We start from the raw sequence: 13,873 nt of genomic DNA, 5'->3' as shown, positions 1-13,873 counted from the left end.
TTGCTCCCTGTCTACTTTCTTCCAAGTCAATGCAAATTTTGTTCATTACTGAGTGGGACATATTCATCTGTTCACAAGCAAATTCTTCTTGCCATTCACACAATGTGGATTTGCTCAAATCAGACTGTAACTAAGGTCTGCCTCTCACTAGGATTCAAGTTGATGCATTGTGAGGCAAAGTGCCGAGTAATTTGTCCTGGTGTCTGGCCCTGTAGAGGGTTTTTCTGGAATTAAATGACATTTAAAGGCAGCTGTAGTCTGGCATCTTCAAGATGAAGAAACAGCCTTTGAAACGGGATTTTATCCTTTCTTCTTCCTCCTCCTCCTCCCAGGAATTTAAATCTCTGAGGTCTAAGCTCTTCAGCTGCCTCACAAACATTGTTTTAATTCAGGCAGGCATCCATGCAGTGAGCCACAAATCAGGACTGTGGCTCTGAAGCTTGAAGCAATGCAGGTTTATAGCACTAAAAATAATAATCTGTTACCCAGGTTAAGCCAAGCACTTCCCAAATAACTCTACCTATCCTCAGGGATGTTTCCAAAAGGATCACTGTAAAAGCTGGGAGTGGGGAGAGAGAGCGTCATCAAAATTAAAAATACAGCTTTCTGAGATCTTTATATTCCAACAAAAAGAGAGTCAAAATTGTTCATATGCGGAACATTAATTAAGAAGTCAACGACAGATTGTCAAAACAATTGCTTGGGGAACAAACAAACACAAATAAAAAAAAGTTTACATGTAGATAATACGTAAACCATCATGCTAAGTAAAAAAACAGACGTGCTAAAACTAAAAGCAATAAGGCTATTTCATCTCATGTCTCAATACAAAAAACATGACTGAAAAGAATCAGAGATCCTCACGACCATTACTATATACAGGAACTTCCAGGCATTGGGAAAAAAATGAAGGAAACTGTAGTGTGCAATTCACAGAGGTAACCTGGGATTTCTTGGTGAACTTGTTGCAAAATTTCTGAGAGCAGACTGGAAAAGCATAGGGACTGATCAGACCATGCGTGGGCATTTCCAGCAGTGTGAGGGATGTTTCTGGGAGCAGCTGCAGGGAAGAGAAGCAGCGCACAATCACTGGGTGTCCTAGGGTGACCTTACGATGCTCGCGTCCCCGATCGTGTGTTCTGTTGATGCTGGATATTATATTGTGTGCCTTCCAGACGGGCTCTGAGAGCAAAGGCAGGGAGAAGAAGAAGCACGGAGTTTGTTATCAGAGACTGCACTCACTGCTGCCCAGTCTGCTGGAACACAGAACTCCACGGTGCTGTCTGGGCACGGACGGGGCAGAACACCACGCTCCTTTGCTTGTTAGTTACTTTAGCTAGCTGGGGCAGTCTCAACTGGTTTTCTTTCCCTTTTCTTGGATCTGTTCGAACCTGCTCTGGACCGGCACCTGGGGAAGCACCGAGAGCTTGCACTTTGTGGCCCACGGGGGGCTACTCTGGGCAGCAGCCTTTCCCAGTGCCAGAGGGACTGAAAACAGAGACACCATCCACCGGAGAGATTTTCTGAATCTGTCATCTCTTCAGAGAGACAAATGAGTTTTGTCATCTGGTATTGTTCATTTTTTGGGCTGGGGAGTGCTTTGCCTGTTAAATAAACAGGTTTTTTCCACTTCTCTCTGAGGAAATTTTTCCCGAACTGACTGGGGGCAGGGGCCATGTGGATTTGATTTCTGGGGGAGGGGCCTTTTGGACGTTTTCTCCCAAATTTGCCCTAAACCTGGACACAGGGACAATCTCTTTGTGGGCTGTAGACTTTACGACAGTGTGTCCCCTGGGGCTGGGGGAGCTGTTCCAGGGTAGGGAGGGCCAGGGCTGGCAGGGGCTGCTCAGGGATGGGTTTGGCCCCTGTCCCTCAAAGCAGCGACTGCCCAAGCAGCTGCGCTGGCCCCGGGCTCTCCTCCCGGCCTGCTGGGCTTTGTTGGGTGGCACAGCCTGTGCCAAGGGGCGGCAAGGGGCCTGCAGGCCCCAGCTCTGGGGGAAACTGAGAACGTCCTGGCCGTATCCACCCTGCTGCCAGCTCGGCAGTGCAGCACAGCACGGGCTCACGCTCCCCACTGCTCCCACAAATGCAGCCAGCCCCACAGACCTGTTCCCAAGGTGAACAGAAGGGAATCAGAACGGGTTGCTGTTGGGGAACACCCTGTTTGCTTGTGATAAGGGCAAGTTTGGCCTTCTATTTCTGCCAGGAAATGATTTGGAAGTGCTCAAGTAAACCTCGACTGAGAGCTTCCCAAATCAGCTCTTCTGTTGCCATAAAGAGATGGAGCTGTCACCCCCATGTCCAGGTGGTAGCACCAGCAAAGCCCAGCTGGCACCAGCACTGGCTGAGCTCCATGCCCAGGAGCAGCCGTGGATGCCCACGGTGAGGGCAGGCAGGAGCCAGGCAGGGGCTGCTGTGAGCAGCAGCAGGGCCCCGAGGGGCTGGGGGAGCCCATGCTGAGCATCCCTGGGCTGAGGGCACATTTCCTTCAGTGAGATCATCTGGGCCTGGAGCTCCTCCAGTGGCATGCCCAGGAAAAGAGGGAAGCCATCAAGAACATCTCCAGTGTGGGAGGGGCCCCTGCACTCCCTTGGGAGGCGGTGGAAATCTAAAGGGACCTGTCAGTCACATGTTTTACCCTCCCTTGTTGTTGTCAATCAATGTTTGATGTACTCCCCGATTCTAGAAAGTTCTTCCTCTCTGTAACCCCCCCATTGGTTCACCTGCTATAACCACTCCTCCTCTCTACCCTCATTGGTTCCTCATATGTCACCCCATTCTATCTCCTCCCCTTGACCCATTCCCCATTGGATAGTTTGTACCCAACCATGCCCACTCCTTCCCTCTTATATACCCAGTCCCGCCTTCCCTCAGGGCTCTCGGAGTCTGCTCCCTCCTTGAGTGTTGGTCTCCCTACTCCCTCCACCTTCCCCTCGTCCTCTGCCATTCCGACCATAAACCCTCAAGGATTACAGCTGCTCGAGTGCCCTCTTGTCTATTTCGGTGGAGCTATCCGCGAACCATCGGCCCCTCCCCGTGGACCAGTCAGCCGAGGATCTCCCCGGCCTGACTGGGCACCCGGGCAGCCCGAGGGGCGGCGGAATTTTACACTCCAGGGACACAGCCTGACCAGCAATGCCAGCAGCAGGTTTTGCTGAGCAATGGCCCTTGGATCAAGCAAAACATTTCCAATCAGGGCAGTCCATTTGTACAGATGGGGCTACACTCTGGGGGTACAGCCAAGGCCATGAGGTCACAGCAGGCTCTGGGGTCACAGCGGGCTGAGGTCACAGCAGTCTCTGGGGTCACAGCAGGCTCTGGGGTCACAGCAGGCTGAGGTCACAGCAGGCTCTGAGGTCACAGAGATGCGAGAGCCCCGTGGCTGCACAGCACCACAAGGACCCAGCAGTCAGTCCTTGAGCACAACTGTTGCGGCAGCAGCGGCGGTGGCAGCAGTGGTGCTGACATTGGGACAGCGGTGTCAGGACAGTGGTGGCAGCAAGAGCTGGGGACTGGCAGAGGGCAAGGCACCATGGCCCTTGCTCTGCGCCTCTTCCTCCCGCTCCTCCTGGCCGTGGCCCTGCCTGCCAGGGCTGCCCAGGCTGCTCCGCTGCAAGCGCGGGGAGCAGGTGAGCCGGCAGCCTGGCTCCCCTTTCCCGGGACAGCGCTCCCTGCTCCCTGGGAAGTGCTGGGGGATGGTTTTTCCCCTGGGCTTTAGGGAGGGTTTCCTCTGTGGGGGGGAGAGAGCCCCCATGGGGGCTGGGCTGCTCCAGCTGCCCTCCCAGGGATGTTGCACAAGGCAAGGAAATCGTGTGGAGAGTGGCCAGGAGCCAGCTCAGAGCTCCCCAGGCTCCTGTGCAGCTTTGGCCATGGCCATTCACATGAGGCTCCCATGGCCTTACCTGGCCCCCTTGCAGTGCCCAGTTCCCAAAGGCACAGGGGGATCCCAGCACACCAGGAAATGGTTCTCATCTGTGCTCCCTTCTAGATGAGCATGCTAGGAAGGCTTCTCCAGCAGCTTGGCTCCATGCAGATTTCCAGCCTCTTAAGCCTCCTGCAGGTATGCTGTCAATGTTCCTAAGAGAATAATCATTGGCAACCTGGCAGGAAGCGGGTGACAGAAGCTCCTGTGCCTGTTGTGTTACAGGTGTGTCTGCAGGGAAGACTTTTCAGGCTCCTTTCCGGGTTGCTGCACACAAGCCCAGCTCCTATCGCAGGGGTGAGTAGTGTGTCCCTGCTGAGCCCACAGGATGAACCCTGGTTTTGTGGGATCCATTCCGGGGGAAATGCAAATACATCTCTTGAGCTCCTCCAAGATGGAGGCACAAATCTACAGGAGACGGTAAGTCCCTGGAGGAATCCAAACACATGGAGAAGACACTGAGTGATGTGGAGAGACGCCGTGGTGGGTGCATTTCCCTCAGCCTTCCCCTGGGACTCAGCAGCCGGGGCATTCCTTGCACATCTGGACACGCCGTGCCCGGCACAGAGGGAAGGGATCCATGGCAGCCTGGCTGCCCCGCTGCTGCTTTCCTGCCCTGCAGGGCTGTTTGCCAGCCTGGCTGCAGCTTCTCCCCAGCCTCTGCAGGAAGGCATTTGGCAGCAGCTGACAGGGAGCCCAAACTGCACCATGGGCCATGCACACCCTGAGATCCCCTGCAATTTCCCAGTCCCCAGGAAGATCAGGAGGGGTGGTGGTTTGGAGAAGGGAGGGCCCTGCCCTCCGTTCCAAAGCTTCGATGACTTCCTGAACCTTATTAATGTCTTTGACAAGCATTGCCTCCTGAAGATGCCACCTTCCCAATGGGGAACAGGCCCACCTGATCCAGCTGTCCCTTTTCCCTTCTCCAGAGATGGACAGAGAGTCTGTGCTGAAGGCTGAGTTTCCCAGAGGAAGCAGTGGCCCATTGGCAGCCTCTGCTGCAGGAAGGGAGGCGATGCCAGGCACAGTCACAGGAGATAATTGCTGTGTCTCTGGGCCTGAGCCCTGCTGAGGCTTGAGCTGCCCTCTCTGCTGCTTGGCAGTGTGGGCACACAGCATTACCTGAGCCCCTTGCAGTGCTCACTTCCCCATAGAAGGCAATCCCATCACACCGTGGAACATTTCCTATCTGTTCTTCTTTCTAGGTTGGGACCGTGACTTGCATCATTTGGAAAGACTGGCAAACCATGGTTTAAGGGTCTTGGAGCTTGGTGAAGGTTGGTTATCAGCAACTCTTTCCTAACAGAGTGATCATTGTCCAGAGTAATATTCATGTGTGATTTCCTGTAAGATGCTTTGAAGTTTGATGGATTCTGGAAATCCTGTCCTCCAAATTTCTACTCTTGTGCTCAACAGTGATCCCACAGGATCGCTGTCAGTGGGAGGAAGGAGCATTTGGCTGTCCATCTTCCACCCATGTGCAATGCCAGTGTGTCCTTCCATGTTGTGTGCTCTGTGCATCCAGGGAGAAGAGCAGAGAGGGAAGGGGCCGGGCCCAGGGCTGTGCCCCGGGGCTGAGCCTTTCACAGCTCCTTTGCCGGCCCCGGGGTGCCTGAGCTGCTTCTGCTGCTGCTGCCAAAGCCTGGCCCTGCCTGGGGCTGGGTTTAGAGCTGCTGGCAGCTGCAGGGAGTCCTTTCTGCCCCGACTGCCCAGCAAGGGGCTCCTTCCATGCCAGTGTGGGGCCACCGCAGGCACGTGGTCCCCCTGGCCCTGCTCCTGAGTGGGAGGCAGAGCTGAGCAAGTGCCTTGGAGGGCACCAATCACCCAGGGGCACTCACTGCCACTCTGGCCTGAAGGAGAATCTTCAGCAGAGACACAGGAGCTGTTCTGTGCTGCCTTTCTTTGCAGCTGAACGTGATGATGAAGATGATCTGGATTCCCAACCCATACCCATTACTGAGCCTCAGGGAGATGCTGAGGGTAGGTCAAGGCCTTTACCCCCGGGAGAGCTGCCAGCTCAGAGCCCAAAGCTCAGCCAGGGGGGCATCGCTGCAGGTGCCAGGACAGAACCACGCACGTGTGTGCCCTTGCCCTGCGCCATCCCCTCAGTGCTCCTGCAGCTCAGTGCTGCCCGTGCAGATCCGCAGAGATGACAGAAGCTTCTGTGGCTGTTGTGTTACAGATGTGTCTGCAGGGAGGACTTTCCCAGGTCCTCTGGTGGATGTTGCACATAAGCCCGACTCCCATCGCAGGGGTGAGTAGTGTGTCCCTGCTGACCCCACAGGCTGAGCCCTGGTTTTGTGGGATCCATTCCTGGGAAATGCAAATATTTCTCTTAAGGTCCCCTGAGAAGGAAGAACAAACCTACAGGAGACAGTAAGTCACTGGAGGAATCCAAACATCTGGAACAAATCCTGAGTGATGTGGAGAGACGTGGTGGTGGGTGCATTTCCCTCAGCCTTCCCCTGGGACTCAGCAGCCGGGGGCTTTCCCTGCACATCTGGACACGCCGTGCCTGGCACAGCGGGAAGGGATCCATGGCAGCCTGGCTGCCCCGCTGCTGCTTTCCTGCCCTGCAGGGCTGTTTCCCAGCCTGGCCTGGCTGCAGCTTCTCCCCAGCCTCTGCAGGAAGGCATTTGGCAGCAGCTGACAGGGAGCCCAAACTGCACCATGGGCCTGAGATCCCCTGCAATTTCCTGGTCTCTGGGTTGATGCAGAGAGGCAGCTGTTTGCAGGAGGGAGGGCCCTGGAGCAGCTCCAAAACCCTGGCCATTTTCCTTGTCTTCATCCACCCTTTGACAAGTATTGCTTGGAGCAGAACAGCACAGCACAGAGGAATTATGGCATGCAGGCTCAGGGGTTTGGGTACTGGGCAGTCCTGTGCCAAGGGGCGGCAAGGCCCCAGCTCTGGGGGAAACAGAGACCAAGGACCTCCTGTCCCTCTGCACCGTGCTGCCAGCTCAGCAGTGGAGCACAGCACGGGCTCACGCTCCCCATTGCTCCCACAGATGCAGCCGGCACCTCAACACATGCTGACAAGACCCGGAAAAGCATGAGAAGAGTTTTCTGCTGGGGAACACCTTGTTTGGTTAAGTTGATGGCCATTGTGGCTGGTGCAGCACTTTGCCTGATGATTTGCTCTGCTGGAATCTGGTATTGCTGGAAGAGAAAATGGTGAGTGTTTTGGTGATCTCGACCTCAAACAGCATCCTTTAATGGCTGCTGATAGTCAGGGAACATTCCCAGTGAGGCTGCAGTGGAGCTGTGGCCAGTCTGTGGTTGTCCAAAGAACTCTGCTGAGGGCTCTGCTGCTGCCCAGTGCTTTCATTGGCCTCTTCATTGCTGGGCCTTGTCCTGGGGGGCCCGCTGGGGCTGCAGCCAGTGCTGGCTCCCACTGAGGCTGCCTGGGCAAGAGCAGCCCCGGGGGCACAGGGCAGAGGCAGAGCCAGGTGGGGAGGAGAAGGAGCATGGACGAGATTGCCCTTGAAAGGCAGTCAGGCTCTGGGGCCCGCTCCTGGCCAGGGAGCCTGCCCAGAGCCGTCCCCTGCTCACCGGGGCCTTGAGGGGCAGCTGTCCAGCTGGGCCAAGGTGTGCCAGCAGCTCCAGCCGGGCTGGGGAGCCTTGCCAGCTCTGGGCCCTGCTGTGCAGGAGGGTCCCAGTGTGCCACAGGCAGCTGGGGGCCTCAGCCACTCCTCTCTCCAAAGGTGCTCCTGCCCATCTTCAGAAGTCGAGCCTAACAACGCAGGCAGAGAGAACTTGACCCGTGTTCCCAGCTCTTCACTTTTGTCCCCATCTGCCCTGCCGCAGCTGCAGCACTGTCTTGAGCCCTTCCCCAAACTCACCCCTCCACAACGAGACCCTCAGCCCCTGAGCCCCCTGGTCCTGTTCCCAACCACGACTGAAGGTGGGCAGTCCCTGTCTGCCAGGGCAGGGCTTGGCCCACATTTTGTGTTCAAATAAAGAAATAGAGTTGTCAGAGATATGTCCAGGTGGCACCACCAGCAAAGCCCAGCCAGCACCAGTGCTGGCTGAGCTCCATGCCCAGGAGCAGCCGTGGATGCCCACGGTGAGGGCAGGCAGGAGCCAGGCAGGGGCCGCTGTGAGCAGCAGCGGGGCCCCGAGGGGCTGGGGGAGCCCATGCTGAGCGTCCCTGGGCTGAGGGCACATTTCCTCCAGGGGGATCATCTGGGCCTGCACTTCATGAGGCACACAGGGATGTTTTGGGCTCTCTGCTGAGCTGTGCAGGGATCCCTCATGAGGCACACAGGGATGTTTTGGGCTCTCTGCTGAGCTGTGCAGGGATCCCTCATGAGGCACACAGGGATGTTTTGGGCTCTCTGCTGAGCTGTGCAGGGATCCCTCATGAGGCACACAGGAGTATTTCTGGCCTCTCCTAAGGTGTGCAGGGATCCCTCATGAGCTGTGCATCAGGGTAAATGTCAGGGGTTTTTTTACTCTTCACAGCACAGCAAAGGGACACTTGGCCAAGGTTTTGCAAGGCTGGGAGAAAGCCTCTTGCAAAGCCTGGGGCCCAAAAGGCTGTGGGCACAGCGGCCGGGCGGAGCCCATCCCCTGGGGCCAGGCCGGGCCGGGCCGGGCCGGGCCAGGCCAGGGCCCCGGCAGGGAAGGGCCGCGGCCCTGGGCTCTGATGAGGCTGCTGAGCTCCGCCCTGGCCCTGTGCTGCAGCCCAAGACATTTCCAGCCAGGGCCGTGCCCTGGGCCACAGGAGGCACCGGGGCTACAAGTGAGGCCGCGCCTTCTGGCTCTCAAGGGGGCTGGCTCTGTTCCTTGGGAGGATGCAGAGCCTTGTGCCTCGGCCTGATGGGGCAAAAATCCCCCCAACATCCCTCTGTTTGCAAAAATAAAGGCTTTGTGCTCATTAATAGGAAAAGCTGTAGGGGTGGCCTGCAGCTAATGTTCTTTTGTTGGCTGGACCCCAGTCTGTGCTCAGGTCTCAATGACTGTCCCAGCCCCAAGCTGCTCTTAAGACTGATTTGATCAAAGGCACTGAAGCTCTGTTGATTACTGTGAAAAACACTAATTACTTGGTTTCCAAATTTTTTAAAGTTTAATAATAATAATATGGTTATAAAAATAGTAATACAATTAGAGTAATAAAAATTTAGAGTTAGGACAATTAAAAGACAATATAAAAGCAAAGAATAACGGACGTCCGAATGCTCTTGGGCCCTTAAGCCACGACAAGCATGCCTTGTGAACAAAGGAATCACCTTAAAAGCAATAGCCTGTTGCATATACAAAACACTTCATGATTATGCATATATTTTATTTAAAACAAGAAATTCGTCTGGTACTTGTCAAAAAGTTTCTGTTAATCCCCAGGCATCTTCAAGTCTAAGTCACGCTTGAGGAAGTTAGTTTCTGTTGATAAGGAAAGCCATAAATTCCTCTCCTCTGGAAAATTTAGGGGTTTCTGTAATTGTTATTTTTGTGCGAAGAATTCCTTCATTACCTCATTTCTTTCTTGAGCTAGTTAAAAATAATTTTACATACTATGGTTTCTATTTTAACATTGTGTTATAACCTAAAAATATGTTCAGCACACTACTTGAGAGCATTAATACAGCATAACTTTCCAACATTACACATATAATATTCATTGTAACATTTGCGAAAAGCCAATCATAAAATATGCATTTTTCACACCGGGCACGGCGTGTCCAGATGTGCAGGGAAAGCCCCCGGCTGCTGAGTCCCAGGGGAAGGCTGAGGGAAATGCACCCACCACGGCGTCTCTCCAGATCACTCAGCATCTGGTCCAGGTGTCTGGCTGCCTCCAGGAATTTTTTGTCTCCTGTGTCTGCATTCTTCCATGGAGGAGGACCTTAACAGAAACAGGCCCCGTGCAACATCCCTGGAGGGCAGGTACTGCCACACAGCAGAGATGGCAGCTCAAGCCTCAGCAATTACCTGCTGTGACTGTGCCTGGCATCGCCTCACTTCCTGCAGCAGAGGCTGCCAATGGGCCACTGCTTCCTCCAGGAAATGCTGCCTTCAGCACAGCCTTTCGGTTCATCTCTGGAGACAGGAAGAGGCACAGCTGCATTAGATGGAGCCGTTCCCCCTTTCTGGGTGATGGCATCTTCAAGAGGCAATACTGGACAAACTCATGGTTCAGGAAATCATCAAAACTTTTGGGATTGGCCAGGCCACTGCCTTCTACAAACAGGTGCCATTCCTGATCTACCCGGAGACCGGGAAATTGCAGGCATCTCGGGCCCATGGTGCAGTTTGGGCTCCCTGCCAGCTGATGCCAAATGCCTTCCTGCAGAGGCTGGGGAGAAGCTGCAGCCAGGCCAGGCTGGGAAACAGCCCTGCAGGGCAGGAAAGCAGCAGCGGGGCAGCCAGGCTGCCATGGATCCCTTCCCTCTGTGCTGGGCACGGCGTGTCCAGATGTGCAGGGAAAGCCCCCGGCTGCTGAGTCCCAGGGGAAGGTTGGGGGAAATGCACCCACCACGGCGTCTCTCCAGATCACTCAGCATCTGGTCCAGATGTCTGGCTGCCTCCAGGGATTTCTTGTCCCCAGTGTCTGAGTTCTTCCATGGAGAAGGACCTTAACAGAAAGTTGTTCCATGTCCCCTTCAGGCCAGAGTGGCAGTGAGTGCCCCTGGGTGATTGGTGCCCTCCAAAGCACTCCCTCAGCTCTGCCTTCCACTCAGGAGCAGGGCCAGGGGGACCACGTGCCTGCGGTGGCCCCACACTGGCATGGAAGGAGCCCCTTGCAGGGCCGTCCTCGGGGGAGAAAGGATTCCCTGGAGCTGCCAGCAGCTCTAAACCCAGCCCCAGGCAGGGCCAGGGCTTGGCAGCAGCAGCAGGAGCAGCTCAGGCACCCCGGGGCCCGCAAAGGAGCTGCAAAAGGCACAGCCCCGGGGCACAGCCCTGGGCCCAGCCCCTTCCCTCTCTGCTCTTCTTCCTGGCTGCACAGAGCACACGGAAGCGCACACTGGAATTGCACACGGAAGGAAGATGGACAGCTAAATGCTCCTTCCTGCCACTGACAGCCATTCTGTGGGATCCCTCAGGGATCCAGAATGGAGCCGGGCAAGTTTTCCAGAATCTTTCAACCCTGTGATCCTGCTAAGGGAAATGAGGCACTGATTATTCTCTCAGGAAAGGCACACAGAAAACTTGCCTCCAGCATTCTCCAAGAGAATCTCTCCAAGAGAATTCTCCAAGCTGTCATCCAGTAGGGCATCCCGATAAGCCATGTCGCCATCCCAAGCTAGAAGGGATCAGAGATCAGAACCATTTCCTGCTCTGCTGGGATCCCCCTGTGCCTTGGGGAACTGGGCACTGCAAGGGGGTCGGGTAAGGCTGTGGGGGCCAAATTTCCATGGCCATGGCCAAAGCTGCCCAGGGGCCTGGGGAGCTCTGGGCTGGCTCCTGGCCACTCTCCACACTCTTTGCAGGCGCTGTGCACCATCCCTGGAGGGCAGGTACTGCCACACAGCAGAGATGGCAGCTCAAGCCTCAGCAATTACCTGCTGTGACTGTGCCTGGCATCGCCTCACTTCCTGCAGCAGGGGCTGCCAATGGGCCACTGCTTCCTCCGGGAAATGCTGCCTTCAGCACAGCCTTTCGGTTCATCTCTGGAGACAGGAAGAGGCACAGCTGCATTAGATGGAGCCGTTCCCCTTCTGGGAGATGGCATCTTCAAGAGGCAATACTGGTCAAGCTCATGGTTCAGGAAATCCTCAAAACTTTTGGGATTGGCCAGGCCACTCCCTTCTACAAACAGGTGCCATTCCTGATCTACCCGGAGACCGGGAAATTGCAGGCATCTCAGGCCCATGGTGCAGTTGGGGCTCCCTGCCAGCTGGTGCCAAATGCCTTCCCGCAGAGGCTGGGGAGAAGCTGCAGCCAGGCCAGGCTGGGAAACAGCCCTGCAGGGCAGGAAAGCAGCAGCGGGGCAGCCTGGCTGCCATGGATCCCTTCCCTCTGTGCTGGGCACGGCGTGTCCAGATGTGCAGGGAAAGCCCCCGGCTGCTGAGTCCCAGGGGAAGGCTGAGGGAAATGCACCCACCACGGCGTCTCTCCAGATCACTCAGCATCTGGTCCAGGTGTCTGGCTGCCTCCAGGGATTTCTTGTCTCCTGTGTCTGCGTTCTTCCATGGAGGAGGACCTTAACAGAAAGTTGTTCCATGTCCCCTTCAGGCCAGAGTGGCAGTGAGTGCCCCTGGGTGACTGGTGCCCTCCAAGGCACTCCCTCAGCTCTGCCTTCCACTCAGGAGCAGGGCCAGGGGGACCACGTGCCTGCGGTGGCCCCACACTGGCATGGAAGGAGCCCCTTGCAGGGCCGTCCTCGGGGGAAAAAGGATTCCCTGGAGCTGCCAGCAGCTCTAAACCCAGCCCCAGGCAGGGCCAGGGCTTGGCAGCAGCAGCAGGAGCAGCTCAGGCACCCCGGGGCCCGCAAAGGAGCTGCAAAAGGCACAGCCCCGGGGCACAGCCCTGGGCCCGGCCCCTTCCCTCTCTGCTCTTCTCCGTGGCTGCACAGAGCACACCGAAGAGCACACTGGAATTGCACACGGAAGGAAGATGGACAGCTAAATGCTCCTTCCTGCCACTGACAGCCATTCTGTGGGATCCCTCAGGGATCCAGAATGGAGCCAGGCAAGTTTTCCAAAATCTTTCAACCCTGTGATGCTGCTAAGGGAAATGGCTCATGAGGCACTGATTATTCTCTCAGGAAAGGCACACAGAGAACTTGCCTCCAGCATTCTCCAAGAGATTCAAGCTGTCATCCAATGGGGCATCCGGATAAGCCATGTCGCCATCCCAAGCTAGAAGGGATCAGAGATCAGAACCATTTCCTGGTCTGCTGGGATCCCCCTGTGCCTTTGGGAACTGGGCACTGCAAGGAGGTCGGGTAAGGCTGTGGGGGCCAGATGAGAATGGCCATGGCCAAAGCTGCCCAGGGGCCTGGGGAGCTCTGGGCTGGCTCCTGGCCACTCTCCACACGATTTCCTTGCCTTGTGCAACATCCCTGGGAGAGTGGCTGGAGCAGCCCAGGGCCCATGGGGGCTCTCTCCCTCCCACAGAGGAAAGCCTCCCTAAAGCCCAGGGGAAAAACCATCCCCCAGCACTTCCCAGGGAGCAGGGAGCGCTGTCCCAGTAAAGGGGAGCCAGGCTGCTGGCTCACCTGCTCCCCGCGCTTGCAGCGGAGCAGCCTGGGCAGCCCCGGCAGGCAGGGCCACGGCCAGGAGGAGCGGGAGGAAGAGGCGCAGAGCAAGGGCCATGGTGCCCTGCCCTCTGCCAGTCCCCAGCTCTTGCTGCCACCACTGTCCTGACACCGCTGTCCCAATGTCAGCACCACTGCTGCCACCGCCGCTGCTGCCTCAACAGTTGTGCTCAAGGACTGACTGCTGGGTCCTTGTGGTGCTGTGCAGCCACGGGGCTCTGGCACCTCTGTGACCTCACAGCCTGCTGTGACCCCAGCCTGCTGTGACCCCAGAGCCTGCTGTGACCTCATGGCCAGGCTGGAATTGTGTGGAGAGTGGGATCTGCCTTCTTTGGCAGGGATCTCATCCTGCCCAACAGCTCTGTCCCAGGGTTGTGACACAGTCCCTGCCCAGCTGGTCTCACAGCCTGGGGCATGAAGGGATGGAGAGCAGCCCGGCCAAGAAGGACTTGGGGCTGCTGCTAGATGAGAGGCTGGACATGAGCCAGCCTTGTGCATGCAAAGGAGAGTGCCCGGCAGGTTGAAGGAGCTGATTCCACCTCTTTGCTCTGCTGAGACTCCACCTGGAGTACTGTGGAAGATGTTTTATATTGCTGGCCGGGGCTCTATGTACAAATCACCAACGGGACGGGACTGCTGAGGAACGCGTCTCGAGCTGGTTCTGTTCCAGCATCAGTCTCATTCCATGGTTATGACAATGGGCAGATGCCAGCAGCTCACATCCCCGGCAGCAGGCAAAGAACTTAATGGTA

The 13,873-nt window shown here is 56.3% G+C and overlaps 1 protein-coding gene and 2 pseudogenes across 4 annotated transcripts; 2 read left to right on the top strand and 1 right to left on the bottom strand.

Moving 5' to 3' along the window:
- The window catches only part of LOC128820668 (uncharacterized), a 1,438,581-nt pseudogene that overhangs the window by 1,282,990 nt on the left and 141,718 nt on the right, over positions 1-13,873 (top strand).
- Positions 1-13,873, bottom strand: part of LOC128820670 (zinc finger protein 850-like) — a 488,361-nt pseudogene that overhangs the window by 338,797 nt on the left and 135,691 nt on the right.
- Positions 3,386-7,703, top strand: LOC128820689 (uncharacterized). Of its 4 annotated transcripts, none has more exons than XR_008440930.1 (5): positions 3,386-3,629; positions 3,989-4,060; positions 6,105-6,176; positions 6,263-7,096; positions 7,627-7,703. XR_008440930.1 is itself a non-coding variant. In XM_054001503.1 (5 exons), the coding sequence occupies exons 1-5, from the start codon at positions 3,533-3,535 to the stop codon at positions 7,098-7,100; spliced, it is 510 nt and encodes a 169-aa protein (XP_053857478.1). In that variant the 5' UTR covers positions 3,386-3,532; the 3' UTR covers positions 7,101-7,343. The 4 variants fall into 4 exon arrangements, 1 of the variants encoding a protein (XP_053857478.1); XM_054001503.1 differs by lacking the exon at positions 7,627-7,703 and having other exon boundaries at positions 6,263-6,361; positions 6,931-7,343; XR_008440931.1 differs by lacking the exons at positions 3,386-3,629; positions 3,989-4,060; positions 7,627-7,703 and adding exons at positions 4,980-5,199; positions 5,831-5,902 and having other exon boundaries at positions 6,263-7,343.

This window comes from Vidua macroura, chromosome 30 (assembly GCF_024509145.1).
Source record: "Vidua macroura isolate BioBank_ID:100142 chromosome 30, ASM2450914v1, whole genome shotgun sequence".
Lineage (NCBI taxonomy): Eukaryota > Metazoa > Chordata > Aves > Passeriformes > Viduidae > Vidua > Vidua macroura.
The sequence above is the reverse complement of the archived record's forward strand: the minus strand, read 5'-3'. Positions and strand labels throughout refer to the sequence as shown.

Bases quoted from the DNA above. Each gene is read 5' to 3' on its own strand.
- LOC128820689 (XM_054001503.1), top strand. From the start codon at position 3,533: ATGGCCCTTGCTCTGCGCCTCTTCCTCCCGCTCCTCCTGGCCGTGGCC. The intron at 4,061-6,104 runs GTATGCTGTCAA...GTTGTGTTACAG, and splicing joins GCCTCTTAAGCCTCCTGCAG to ATGTGTCTGCAGGGAGGACT. The intron at 6,362-6,930 runs GTGGGTGCATTT...TTGCTCCCACAG, and splicing joins TGATGTGGAGAGACGTGGTG to ATGCAGCCGGCACCTCAACA.